Source organism: Podarcis raffonei, chromosome 1 (assembly GCF_027172205.1).
Source record: "Podarcis raffonei isolate rPodRaf1 chromosome 1, rPodRaf1.pri, whole genome shotgun sequence".
Taxonomy (NCBI): domain Eukaryota; kingdom Metazoa; phylum Chordata; class Lepidosauria; order Squamata; family Lacertidae; genus Podarcis; species Podarcis raffonei.
In genome coordinates, this window is record NC_070602.1 from 46131281 (window position 1) to 46146334 (window position 15054).

Genomic DNA, 15054 nt, shown 5'->3' on the forward strand with positions numbered 1-15054 from the left:
TTCTTGACTTTTGATTGCGAGAAAGCAACCTGCAGGTGCCTTTAATAAAGGCCCGCTATGACCATGATCTCACACACTGCACAATGAGGTTTCCAGAGGGCAGAGTTCCTCTGCTTCTCCCATCCCCTGGTATGCCAACAAAGTATGCGAATTGGATATCTGATACACACACATACTGAATACAGGAGCTGTGGTGGTCTCCATGCTGATTTCCGCTGGTCCAAATGGAAGACAGAAGTCTGTTACAGTTGATGCAGTTGCTAAAACCTCAAACAGGAACTGGAATGCACAAACCTAGAACCATTTGGCGTATTTTCCATTTCTCCCTCCCCTCCACCTCCTGGTTAAATGCTACAGCTACTTTAGCACAGAAAGGCCACCTGGATGCAGCTCCAGAATGTCTACTGAGAAGTAAGTCCTACTGAAGCCAATGGGACCTACTTCGGTTTAAGTGAGCAAAGGATTGCAAGCCCATTTTATATCACCACTTTCACGGTCATAAGGAAAAGTGTCGTTATAATATGCCCATCAATCCATTTGAACTTCTACTGTTTTCTTTATCAACTAGTAGGATAGTATAGTGACATCTCTGTTAAAATGTGTGCTAAAACATTTCCAACATAGCCCCTTCTTTGGAAATTGAAGGAAGAGAAAATGTTTTTCGTAGAGTGGCTTAAACTGACTACATGGGACTATTTTGGAACCTTCAACTTGAAGACAAATCCTTTTAGTTGGCCGACTCTGGGCAGCATTCAACTAAATAGCTGCTCAGCTGCAAGCTTTAGTGCTACTGCAACAGGATCCCCCTCATGCCCTCTCCTAGTGCATGCCCTGTGCCACCCCCAAATCTGCTCTGGCAGGCTGTAGGATCCCCAAGAACAGATGTAGGGAGGGGGGAGGAGAAGTGGAGAATATTCCATTGTGTAAGGAGAAATCCTTGCACTGACAGAATGTTTTGCTTAGCACTATATTGAATACAGTCCAAAGTCAAAGTGATTTATGCCAATTAGGTTCCAATGAAGTCAGTCAAAAACTGCAGTTAGCTTGGTTGTGGCTGTCTACTATTAAAAAAAGCAAACCAAAATACCAGTTCTACAACAGACTCTTACGAAGGTGAATCTAATTCAACCTATTTTACTAGCAGTCAGTGATATCCTTTTAAATTTACAGGTAGCGTACCCAAGTACAGACAAAAACAACAGAAAACTGTTAATCTTATAGTACAAAACCTGAAGAATCCATTTGGAAAATAAGTCTACAGTCCTATGCACACTTACCTAGGAGTAAGTCTCATTGAACTCGCTGAGGTTTACTTCAAGGTAGACATGTATAGGATTATGCAGCAAGTTATTTTTTGAAAACATGTAAACAGTCATCCAGCTCAGAAGCTGGCACAGAAGTAATGAATGACTCTGAATGTCTTACTTTTCTGTAAACAATCATATTTGGAGAGCTCTCCTCTTGATCAGCTGTTTCCATGTCACTGGATCCCTGGGCCATTATGAACTGGCTTCTTTTCACCCAGGCTGTAAAAGGGAAGAACATTATTCAATGGGTCACCCAGAGGAAGAAAGACAGGAAGATACATTCAAAATCAAATAATAAGAATAGATATAGAAGCGAAAAGTGTGCTCAGGAATTTTATTCCATCATATAATGCCTGAAAGGCATGAGATACAGAAATATTTTTATCACACTGATGAAATAACAGACTGGCAAAGTCGAGTCTAAACATATGCTTACTGCCTTGCCAAGGGGCAAGAAGAATTTTGTTTTCTTTGGATGAGAGATCAGGTGAGACAAGGGTGTGTTTGTAGTATTCTGCTTAGTAATTTGCTTAGAAGCAAGTAACGTTGAACTTAGAATCATAGAGTTGGAAGAGACCACAAGGGCCATCGAGTCCAACCCCCTGCCAAGCAGGAAACACCATCAGAGCACTCCTGACATATGGTTGTCAAGCCTCTGCTTAAAGACCTCCAAAGAAGGAGACTCCACCACACTCCTTGGCAGCAAATTCCACTGTCGAACAGCTCTTACTGTCAGGAAGTTCTTCCTAATGTTTAGGTGGAATCTTCTTTCTTGTAGTTTGGAACCATTGCTCCGTGTCCGCTTCTCTGGAGCAGCAGAAAACAACCTTTCTCCCTCCTCTATGTGACATCCTTTTATATATTTGAACATGGCTATCTCACCCCTTAACCTCCTCTTCTCCAGGCTAAACATGCCCAGCTCCCTTAGGCTTGGTGCTGTTGACTGGGGCTGATGGGAGCTGCCAGGCAACAAGTTGGGGAAGGCTTGATTAGTCTTATTAAGAACAGAAGACCAGGGCTGCAGAATCAGGCCAATGCTCATCCTGTTCTTACAGTTGCCAACCAGATGGCTGTAGGAATCCTGCAAGCAGAACATGTGATAGACTCTGATAATCGGACGCCATTAACAGAACCTCCTCAGGTGATCTTAAACACAGAAGTCAACATGACAGCGTATGTGACGTTTCTCCATTTCTCCTACAAAAACATCCCTGCCAATCAAAAGCTCCCTTGCCCATACCGCGCGTAGTGTAAGTGAGTAAAATGATGGCAATCTGTATGAAAGTATAGATAGAACCAAATATATGCATCTTGGGTCTTAAGAGAGCCAAAGAATGAGGCTGTAGAGCAAAAGAATAATCACCACCAACTTGAGGAGCCTCATATTCATGGGTACAGAAGTCCAGGCATCCAGTAGCCACTGGCATCTAAGAGATTAGGTTTTTCCTCCTAAGGAGAGATCTTGCTGGCTCCAAAGTTTTGCAGAAATGATTGTGCCATTGCTCATTCACTTGCCTCTACTTGGTCAACGGTTCTTAAGGTAAACCCAGTGTCCTGACCCATCACTATGTAATTACATTAATGCTTAGCCAGAAACGGTTTCACTTTGAAGCTTTGTATTAATACATTTTCTTTGACTTGTATAGGGGTAGTGGAGGAGTGCCCGGGTCCATATTCATTTACTTAGCCATGGATGCTACGTCTATTGAGAGACACAATCAGGAAGTTAATTCTTTTTCCAGGAGTTGACAATACAACAGACAAATTCAACTCCATCATGACTGCATGCCTAATTAGAATGGAGAGAAGAGGAGAAAGGGAACATTTGCCATTACTTTTGCTAATAGACAATACATTAGAAAAAGCATCAGACCATGCAAAAATAAAGTCAATATTGGCAGAGTCTAAATAGTTTCATCATCATTTAGCAAGGAGATTCAAAGAACACGATCTGTTATTTTATGCCAGTGGACTGAGAGGCATCAACAAACTGCTATGCATCAAGCGTATAATAAAAATGTATTTTTAGGGGCTTAATACCCAACCAGTTTAGAACATTTCACAGTTAATGGCCATGATGAATTCCACATCTAAAAACAGAGGCCATTAAAATAAAGACATTAATATGGTAGACGACAGTGGATGAGATTGGAAGTGTGTGCAGAGTTTTTATCTTAAAATTCAAACACTGACCCAACTTTAGTGAAACGAGCTACCCCAGAACGTAGAGATACACATTAACAATACAGTTCTAAACTAGAAGCGTGTCCCAGTGAGTTCAGTGGGGCTTACTCCCAAGTAGGTATGCACAGGATTGTAGTGCAAGATGCACAACCGATAGACCATAATACAATGCGTGCAGACAACAGCATATTCAAAAGTGCATTTATTTGTCTGTAGTTCCTGATAAAGCAAGTAATATCTGCTTCTATGCCTGCACCTCCTTTTCTGGATCAGGGTGAAAAAACGGGACATAGTTTAAGATACCTTAAACCAGTGCTGAGCTAAAACAGAGAAGTGAACTAAAGCCCCATTTCTGGGATTGGCAGAAATGTATGGCCTGTAATAAGTCACTGTCTTTTAGCATCTGTAAAATGGGTTTCTACTATTTAGGATAACAGTACTGCAAAGATTAATACAATCAATATCGTTGAGCACTTTGCAAATTAAGAGAAGAACTATACAAGATTAACAGTCAGCAAAAAGGAAGCACTGTGTTGATTGTGTCACAGGTCGAATCCTGTGCATGCTTCTTCCTTTGAAATAGCAGGAAAGTAAACAAGTGTTGTCAGATCCCAGCAAGAGCAACGTGTGAGTGAAAGCAGGTGTACATGGAAGTTTTCCCTGCCAGACAATGAACAGCACACATGCAGATGAATTGTGTAGGTGCAGTTCCTAAAGCTGGTTCACTATAACCAGCGCTTGTGCTCGCTTCGGCAGCACATATACTAAAATTGGAACGATACAGAGAAGATTAGGCTGCTTTCGATTCAATTCCACGTGTAAGACTCTGGGATAAATTGAGCACATCAAGTATAGACAAAAGACTATTATTTCTGATGAGCTGTTTGTATAAAGACACGGTGCTGCATGTAAGAACTTCGTTAAACGGCCATCTTATAGGACCAGTTTCTGTCAGTAAGGGGGTCAAGCAAGGTTGCATCCTGGCCCCAGCTCTATTCAACATCTACATCAACGATATGGTTAACTGTTTGTCATCTCCGGACTTCCACGCCCCCAAACTGGCTGACAAAGCAATATCAGTGCTTTTGTACGCTGACGATGCGATACTCCTATCCCGAACAAGAATAGGCTTAAATAGGCTCATAGGTGAATTCTCAGCATACTGTAGGAGAGAGCAACTTGCAATAAACTATCAGAAAACCAAAACTATGGTTTTTGCAAGGAAACACAGACAGTATAGCTGGAGGATGGATAACCAGACAATTGAACAAGTCAAAGCCTTCAAATATCTGGGTATCGTTTTCCAGTCGACTGGGTCCTGGGATGTCCATCAAAAATGTGCCAAAGAAAAAGCAGCTCAAAGTATCAAGATGCTGTCCCGCTTCTTCTACACGAAGGGGGGCAGATACATCCCAGCAGCCCTTGAAGTTTATCAAGCAAAACCTCTGGCGCAGTTACTGTATGGGGCCCAAATCTGGACGGGGAACCACTGCTCCAGTCTTGAGTCTGTCCAGTCTAAATTTCTAAGGCAGATTCTCGGTGTCCCCCCCTGTGTTCCCAACGCAGCATTAAGACTCGAGGCCTGTCTTCCATCTGTGGAAACTCGGACTTGGCAGAGAACATTCAACTATTGGCTTCGTCTTAATCTGAATCCACCTGGTCTACTGCCTTTAGTAATGCAAGACTCTCACAAAAGCAAGTGGTTCAAAACCGTGCATCAAAAACTCCTTACATGCGGTCTGCACTCACAGTCCCTATTATCAATGGGCCTCATCAAAGCAAAGAGTCTAATAGGCCAGCGCCTGAAAGACATCGAACGACAAAACAACCTGACCATCTTAAAGAAACTGTGCCCATGGTATACCTACTTTCCCCCTTCTCATTTTGACGCTCCAGCTTCATACTTGTCTAAACTAACCATCCCGAAATACAGACGTGCCTTTACATTGGCTAGATGGGATGTTCTTCCCTCTGCTGTACTCGAAGGTCGTTACCAAAAGACTCCATTTGAAAAACGACTCTGCCCATGTGGAGATGGTAACACGGAAACAGTGTCTCACGTCCTTCTTTCTTGCCCCCTCTACAAAGACCTAAGGAATGAGATTATTACTCCACTCATTCTCTCCAACCCCGGCCGTTCATCAGACATTACACTGTATTTTCTATTATCTGATACGGAAAGTCAGATAACAGAGAAGGTCGCGAGGTACATCGAGAGAGCTGCGAAATTGAGGGCCACCATCTGAGTGACAGACTTGTTCATCCGACGGACCATCTTTTGCCTGTTCTTTTCCTCCTTTTATCTCTATTTTTACTTTTAACTCTTGTACAGCTGTGGCCTGTTGGCTTTGCTAATAAAGTTTTGTTGTTGTAACCAGCGCTTGGAGCAAGGCACAGTTCCCAATCCCATGCTGGGAAGAGCATGCACAGCTCCAAGCATTGATTATAACATTTCACAGGTGAAAATAGGGACCTAGTCATAATCAAATCCTTATTTTCCCATTCCAAGGATCACAGACAAGATCCCCCAGCCCAACCATCACCACACTGATTTGCTTCACCTGCTGGTGTAAGCTAATGACCACAAAGATACACATTCCTCAGCGTATGGTTTCCCCATATATCCCTCATCTCACATATCCCTCTGCCCTTCCAGTGAAGTGAATGGAAAAGCTGTTGTACGTGGAATGAATAGGACATCACTAAATTGAAGTAGTGCAGGGTTAGAGCCTTGTACTTAAATAAATCCCCTCTTTATAACACTCAAGACGTTGCTATGGCAGGATATTGCTTCACCAATAATCAATTTTGCATAAAACCTGTGGCTTATCTTTCATCTTATTCCTTAATCTTCTATTTATGACATCAAATTCTGTTGCTAGGGAGATGCTTACGCAGATCATTATGACTTTAGGTAGCAAGACAAATGGCTAGTTCTTTTGCACACACACCCCTCCCAAAATTAAACACACACACCACTACAGTTCTGTGCTATCAAGGCAAAACTGATTCCCAAAGGGAAGGTTGGTCATCAGTTACAGTATAAAGCTGCATAATAATGCTTATTCATGACTAAGATGAACTATTCCACTGGAAAGGCACATACCTAATTCCCAAACCCTGATGCAATTTTTTATCTGACATGACAACTTGTCACTTTAAAACAGGGCTTGAACAACGACTGATGTCGTGATTCAGATATTCTTGCAAAGATTTCTTAGCAGCAAGGAACTATGAATATTAGCTTTATAGGGGGTCTATTCAGAGTATCAATTTATGGCCTAACAAACGTACAGCTGAGTATTTGTTGTGCGGATCATCCAGACATCTTCCTACCAGAGAGCATGGCTGACTCAGGGATATATATATTTGCTGTTGGTAAAATTAGTTAATTGTTGCCTCACCCACAGGACCATCACCATTTGAAGCAGGGTGTCAAACTGAAATTGAACCTGTATGTACAAACTGAGCTGGGGGCAAAACAGGATTGAACCAGGAGGAGAAGGAGGAGGAGGAGGAAGAGGAGAAGTATAAGTTGTTGTTGTTCAGTAATCAAATGCTCAAGAGGCTCCTTTAAAGGTGGTGAAGGACTTCTCCAGGCCGGGAGAGGCAGGCAAGAGATATGCTGTATCATTGTACTTGAGGATTGCTAGTTCTCAAATCTAGTGGAAGACAGAAGTGCCTGGCGTGCTCTGGTCCATGGGGTCACGAAGAGTCGGAAACGACTGACTAAACAACAACAAAGGTTCTCAAATCTCATGTATTTTGTCTCAGAGTGCGAAGTGCTTCCCCCAAATGAAGACAAAGAAAAGGTGAATCTAACTAAACTGTAGGCCATGGGTCAAAAGGCAGCAGTCCTTCATATGTTGTTGGACTACAACTCCCATCATCCCTGAACTTTGGCCACACACTGGCTATGGGTGATAGGCTCTGGGAGTCCAAAACATCTGGATTCCAAATGGCAAACTGGTTATCACTGAATTTTCATGCCTTGAGTTACTTCTCAGAGTATGAGATTTCCTTCATCAAAGCAAGTTCCACAAGTGAACCACCCTGAAACCTGAGGCTATAGGGCAGTAAGTAAGTAAGTAACTCAATCAATCAATCAATCAATCAATCAATTAAATAAAATAAATACAGGTCAACAGTGGAGACCCCTGCTCTAACTACTCCCACATGTTCCAACTTGTGTTTTATTCTTTATTTAAAAAGATTACATTTTTATTTGCAAATTTAGCAAGAAAAGGAGAACAGAAAAGAGAAAAATTAAAATTAAATAAGAAAAAAGAATAAGGGGAAAAATAGTAATGATACAAATTATATACAAATAATAATAATTAACAGACCACCGACAGTACCTGAATCTTAAATTAAGCCCTCCAGATACTGAAATAGGTAGCCATACAAAATTGATATCAATATGAGATATGACTGAATATAGCCAGGGAAATGAGGTTCTCAGACCACTGAGTACTTATAATCTCTTAGCCACCATAACAGCTCACAAAACCCACTTTTGTTGTCCACTTGTTAGTCCCCATATAATATAATTTCAGAATATAATTTCAGGCATATAATTTCAGAATATATGAACATCTGCCATAGCAAGGGCTTCACCAATACAAAGCTGATGCAAGGAACAAATTCGGACTAAAAGGAATGTATCAGTGGACAAGCCCACATCAGATGCCTCAAATAGGCATTCTCAGCATTACACCTCCAACATCTATGTATGTTAGTCTTCCTATACAAAAGTTGTGGAGCCCAACATATCAATTTTGAATATCAATTTTGGCTGAATCAATATCAATTTCAGGTCCAAGAAAACATTCTGCATAGATTCAAAAGCAATTTCCCATTGTTTAGGCTGCACAATACCTTCTAATTCCCTAAATTCTAATTGAGTTTATACTAAACTAAATAGTTGAATACGGAAATCCAATGAAGTAAAGACATCACAACAGTAACAACCAAAGGCATCTGGGACTAAACGTGAAGGATAAAAACATGTGCTTTTAACTGGCGGCAAAAGCACTCCCGAGTAGTTGGCCACCTAAATTCTTACAATAACCCTATGAAGCAGGTTGCTTTGAGGGATTAGGATTGGCCCAAGGTCAGCTTCCCAATGAACTTTCTGGCCAAGTCTGGGTCTTCCCACGCAGAGACCAGCTCTAGTCTACATTGAATACACCCCACTGGCTCTTGCAGATTCTGAAAGCTTTCATGTAGGAGGCTTAGATTGCCTTTGGGCTGCTTTTGCGCTATTTATGCAGATGTCTGATCTTTCTTCATGTGGAAGAGAAAGCGGAGGAAAGACATTTAGAACAAGTAGTGGTATTCTGGCTAAAGTTACAGTTATATCAGAAATCTGCTTTAAGTCTCATGTATGAAAATGCCCTTCACTCCTTGGATGGGTGAGGGAGACAAAATTAGGTCTCCCTTGCCCTGCTATACCCTCCATGAATCCCTTCCATCTTATAACCTCTGCAGGATAACCTTGGAAGTCCCAGCTGAAAGGCAATAGTATACTCCCCACCCCAGTTCACAGGTAAAAAGGATAGGTAGAGGAAGGAATAACCTTGTCAAGGAGGGGAACATGTATTTTAACATTTGTTTTAAACTGATTTTAATATTTTATCTTTTAATCTTTGTAACACACCCTGGGACCTCATGGGGATGGGCTGGTAAGAACCCTATCTATCTATCTATCTATCTATCTGCATGTTTTTAAAGGCTTCTCCAGACTCACTTGATACAAGCCATTTCCAGCTCCCGTGTATCACAGATTTTGTTGTTGTTGCTGCTGCCGCCAACCACTTTCCCTCTTTCCCCTGAACCCATATCCTCCAGCCTTTGAAAGGACAGCCTTTAAAAGCCATGATATTCCACCCTCCACATTCATCTGCAACCTGTGAACAGCATGGTATTGTTCTGAAATGGGACTTGTAGGATTATGCTGCAAAAGCAAAATAAAAAAAAATGGGAACACAGACGTACCCGAGTTCCCTTCCCACCTCATAAAATTATCCTTTCCAGAGAAGTATTTCTGAAATTCAGCAGTGCAATTTCAAGATAACTATTTAGAGGAAGAGAGTACTATGATTCCCTAATGATGCTGAACGTGACTCCTTGTACGCAAGTCCCACTGGCTTCAATGGAAATTAAGTGCATACAAGTGTGCTTGGTACTGCACACATAAGGATTTCTCTTTAGTTATAGCTCTGCCTTGTTGTATTTGGCTGTGCTTATTTGTTGGTTTTAGACTGCACTTGTATGCTGTGTGAGTTAATTTCACAGACACTTTTATACAGCAACCTGGTATCTTTTGAGGGTGGGCAGTCAAGAAATAATTAATTAAAATAAATAAAAGCATACACCTGCATTGTTAGGTTATCTAATTTTTTTTAATGAGATTAGGGAAATAATGGTGAAGTGCTCAGGCTGCATCCTTTGAATAAACTTGAAGTGGATTCTACTAAAAATGGAGAGACTTAGCAGCCCGCCCTGCACAACATGGAAGCCAGCATCAAGAAGGCAGCCCATGCCAGCAATGCACTGGGGGAGGGGGGGGTCTGCTGATTAATTGACAACCCTGCTCTTCTAGCAGTCTCATCGTGACCTGCAAAAACAGAAGGTTTATCAAAGTCTCAGAGAGCAGGCTTCAAGCTGTGCAAGCCTGTTCTGTGCTTAGGATAAGGAAACACAGCTATTGACAGGACCGCTGCTTCCTAAGAAAAAAATCCAGCAGGCAACATGTTCAGCCAACTCAACAAGCAATCAAAGCTGAGCTTCCTTTTCAAAGCCCACCTGGGCACACTAAACTCCCATCCAGGGAGCTTTAATTTTAAGGGACCACAGCCTTAAGGCTTTTGCTAGCACTTCTAATCCCCACTGTCCAGAAACATGGGGTACCTAAACCTGCTCCACAGCTGCTTTCACACAGAGCTGGTGGGAACTTGTGTGGGACCAGCATGGCCATGCAATGCAGCTGTGAGAGCATGGCACACTCATGCGCTACTGGGAATATGGAAAGATGCCTGCACTCAGCACTCTTCCTCTCTCTGTCACCAGCCAGGTCTTGCTAGTGGCATGGGGATGAAATCAGTCTCATATCCAAGCAAGAGCCTTTGGTTTTCTTTGGAAAGATGTGCAGATAAGTAATATGCAAGTTCTCAATCACTCCATGGCAGCATATGATATTTAAATATATTTAAAGCACATACAGAGCCAAAAAGAACCATGGGGGCGGTAGTTCACAAAGCTCCCAGCACCATTAAACTACCGTTCCCAATATTCTGTTTCAGGGTGGGTGCTTTATATGTCTGATGGGTATGCAGCCACAACTCAGTTTTGCCATAGTACTTACTTGGCTTTAAGTGACTCTGTGCACACTGTATCTCCAAAGCACATGCATGGCACACTTGTCCCCTCACAGAATTCTGGGCACTGTAGTTTGTCGAGGCTCCTGGGAAATGGAACTCTGTGAAGGGTAAACTACACCGCCCAGAATTCTTTGAGCAAAAGAACGTGCTCTGAATGTGATTTAAACGTATAGTGTGTACACAGCCTAAATGGAAGTATGTGTAAGTATTGCTGTCTTTTTAGTTTGTTGTTGGGGGAGGGGACTATGCATCTACAACTCAAAGGCAAAGGCTACCCATAGCTGAAACCTCTAACCCACTGAAAATTGGCTTCTTCCAGTTCCTATCGCCCCATTCACAACATGATGCATTCCATATTAAAAGGCCTTCTTGGGGACAGCAGTGAAAACCAGATTACAGCGCAACCCTAGTGTGGTTTACTTGGAAGAGTCTCATCTTATCTCAGTGGGTCAGAGTTTAGGATTCCAGTCCCATCCCTAGGGCCCAACCAGCCTCAAATCCTTTGTGGAACAAAAGGAAAGTGTAAGAAGCAGCTGAAAGACTAGCAGTGCAACCCTAGGCACATTTACTCAGAAGAAAGCTATGGTTTTCCCAGTAGTGATGTATGGAAGTAAGAGCTGGACCACAAAGAAGGCTGATCGCCGAAGAATTGATGCTTTTGAATTATGGTGCTGGAGGAGACTCTTGAGAGTACCATGGGCTGCAAGAAGATCAAACCTATCCATTCTGAAGGAAATCAGCCCTGAGTGTTCACTGGAAGGACAGATCATGAAGCTGAGGCTCCAGTACTTTGGCCACCTCATGAGAAGAGAAGACTCTCTGGAAAAGACCCTGATGTTGGGGAAGATGGAGGGCACAAGGAGAAGGGGAAGACAGAGGACGAGATGGTTGGATAGTGTTCTCGAAGCTACCAGCTTGAGTCTGACCAAACTGCGGGAGGCAGTGGAAGACAGGAGTGCCTGGTGTGCTCTGGTCCATGGGGGCACGAAGAGTTGGACACGACTAAACGACTAAACAACAAGAAGCAGCTGAAAGACTAGCAGTGCAACCCTAGGCGCATTTACTCAGAAGTAAGCACCTCTTAGTTCAACGGGGCACACTCCCAGGGAAGTGGATGTAGATTCCAGCCTAAAATGCAGCAGGTCTGTTTGGAAGACCCCCCCCCGTGGCCCTTCCTCTCCCCCAAGTACTCCGGGGCCTGGTTGCAAAACCATTTATTTGCTTTGAGTTTTAAAATCAAATCCCATTCTTCGAATATACGCGAAACTTGCGACCTCTAGCTCTGCAGGTCGCCGATTCAAGCGCGACCATTTTCCAAGCGCGGTTTCCCCCCCACGTCTCCCGCCCTTGGACTGCATTTGAACAGCGCGTAGCAAGACGCGACCGCCGGCGGCAAACTCCTGCTCCCAAGTTTCCTCCAAGGGTCAGGGGCAAGCGGCGCAACAGCGAGCCAGCGCCATCCCTTGCAAAACCCGTTGCTTAGCGATCGCCCTCCGCGCGCGCCCCCCGCGGCCCCGATTCGCAGCGCCCCGCTTAGCACGCAAACACCGCTCCTCTCCTCTGGGCGCAAACCCCCCGGGGAAGCCAACGCTCCCCGCGCTTAAAATGAATGCGCGCACCCTCCCCAAGCCCACGGCCCCGCATGCAAATAGCAGCGCTCCGAATGGAACGCCGCGCCGAGGGCGCGTTTACAACGGCGACGCCCGCGATCCAGTGCGTCTCCTCCAACTCATTTGCATCCCTAGAATAACAAAAGGGGGAAGGCAAGCGGGCCGCGAAGCTGCTTCATCCGGATCCCGCTGCTCCTCCTTTTCGCACCCGTTGCACACACATTGCTTGGGGCTGGGGTTAAGGAACCAAAGAACCGATTTAATGAGTTCCCGTGTCCCTTTAACGTGGGAAAGCGAGGTGGGGGTCATGCATTGCTAGGCGTCGGTTGCCCCACAAAGCTTTGTGGGGGTTTTTTGATGCGGGGGAGAGGGGTGAAGAAACGAGGACGCTGCGCAAGGGCGATCGTAATTTACCTTAGCAACCAAGGATCTGCTGTGGGTCGCCTTCGGCTTTTAAATTTCCCCTGGGCGGCAGGGAGCAGCCTGATTCATGTTGAAGCCGAAGTGGCGGGCGGGGTGGGGGGAGAGGCGGGTTAAAGGAGAGGCGGCTTCCCCGGGGATCTGGATCTCTCTTTCTCCCGCCCGCCTTTCAGGGGATCTTAGACGCCGTCGTCTTCAGGAGGGCGCCTGCCGGCTGCCAAAGGGGTCGCGGGAGGGCTGGCAGCGCCGCTGGCGAAGGTGGACCCGGGAGAAGCGGCGGAGCCCAGCTCAACATGCTCGGCGGCTCACGCCTCCCGTCGCTGCATTCCCCCTCCGCGCTCGCCTTCCCCGCGGCTCTGGCACACGCTCTTCTTCGCCCTCGCCGTCTTGCTCCGCTCCAGGCCGGGCAGTGGCGGGGAGACCAACACAGCGGCGGAGGAGGAGGAGAAGAAGAAGCCACCCCGGCGGAGCCGAGGGAGGAGATGTGGACGGAGAAGGAAAAACAGAGGCTCCAAGTCCCAGGTTTGTCCCTTGCGAGCCAGCGGGCTGGCGGGAGTAGCAGCAGCGCCCGCTGCAGGCTGCGGGCGGAACTACAGCCTCGTTTCCAAAGGCTCTGAAGGCCTTATAGAGAGAGCGCGCAGCCCGCCCGCCCCCAGGGAGGTGCAGCAGAAAACCCCCCAGCAAGTTTGTTTGTTGTTTTGCTTAACGTACCTGAATTAATTTCAGGGCGGTGCACATTTTAAATCGCCGGTACAACGCTAACATCTAATCCGCACTACTATATTATTAAAAAAATAAAAAACTATATTATTAAAAAAACCAACCCGTTTCACATCAGTACAACAAAATTGAGAGGAATAATGAAGACAGCCCAGGTGGTTGACACAATCGCTCTTGAGCGTCATCTCCTCTCCCTCAGGGCCTGCCTGCCATGGTCCGAGAATGATGAACCAGTAAGGGAGATGGCATAAACACGTGAAAGAAAACTCTCACATACAATCAAACACAAGTATGAGCCCACTGTCAAGCCTGGTCTGAGGCCGTGAATGCAGCCAAGAAATGTTTTCTCTCTACTTCCGTTGTATCCTCCCAGTGCCAGCCAAAAGTTCTTCAGAATGGCTTCGGGGCCTTTTACATGCTGGCCCCAAAGAGGTGTCGGAGGCCTGCATTGACTTGTTTGTGAAGCAATTTAGGGATAATGAGGCACTGGAAGCATCAAAGGCATGGGCTGTGATAAGTTTGCGAGGCACTTCAAACACAAACCCATTCGCCTTCATATCAATACAGTGGCACCTTGGGTTAAGAACTTAATTCGTTCTGGAGGTCCGTTCTTAACCTGACACTGTTCTTAACCTGAGACACCACTTTAGCTAATTGGGCCTCCTGCTGCTGCCGCACGATTTCTGTTCTCAACCTGAAGCAAAGTTCTTAACCCGAGGTACTATTTCTGGGTTAGCGGAGTCTGTAACTTGAAGCGTCTGTAACCCAAGGTACCACTGTATTGATTCCTTTGCTATTATAATCTCTGGTGAGACATCCAGCACACTGTCATATCTAGTTCTGTGGGATCAGTTCCAGCTATGGAGGCCTGAGGTTGTGGGCAAGGTGCTTCTAGCTGCCCATCCCACCCCTGGCCCTCTTGACCCTTTCCCATCCTGGTTGTTGGTGCAAGTCAGGGTGGGGGCTGGTTAGTGCATCTTTGCATGAGGGGGTTATCCCAACTGCCTTAAAGAAGTTGATGGTACACCTGCTCCTGAAAAAGACCCTGAGGGTTTGACAACAGTGTCCGGACTCTAATACCCGCTTTTGGGGTAAGGTGCTTGAGAGTGTAGTGGCAGTTCAGTTGCAGGCACTATTGGAGGAAACAGGACCCATTCCAATCTGGGTTTAAGCCTGGGGTTGATATGGAACTGGCCCTGGTCACCCTGAAAAATGACCTTCAAGGGGAGGGGGAGAATGAGGGACCAGATAGCCCAAACACATCTAACCAATTCTGGCCTGGCTTCTGATACATTTCCGGGCTCCATTTAAAATGCTGGTGTGTGTTTTTCAGAATATTTTAATTGGATTTTTTTTTCATATATCCAAAACAATACAAACAAATGTATCCCTCCCCTAACATATCTTTCCTCCACTCCCGCTCAGGACTAA

At 44.9% G+C, this 15054-nt stretch overlaps 1 protein-coding gene across 7 annotated transcripts in view; it reads right to left on the reverse strand.

Annotated features, from left to right (window-relative positions):
* The window catches only part of RGS6 (regulator of G protein signaling 6), a 213815-nt gene extending 200385 nt beyond the window's left edge, over window positions 1–13430 (reverse strand). For 5 of the 7 annotated variants that reach the window (XR_008329955.1, XR_008329956.1, XM_053384436.1 and 2 more), the window contains exon 1: window positions 1426–1543. Coding sequence is in view for 4 of the 7 variants with exons in the window: in XM_053384436.1 (XP_053240411.1) it covers window positions 1426–1500 (75 nt within the window). In the remaining 3 variants the exon portion in view is untranslated. Of the gene's footprint in view, window positions 1–1425; window positions 1544–12897 lie in introns of those variants that run through there. The other 2 variants (XM_053384428.1, XM_053384445.1) reach the window with 2 other exon arrangements.
* Window positions 13431–15054: the final 1624 nt, after the last annotated feature.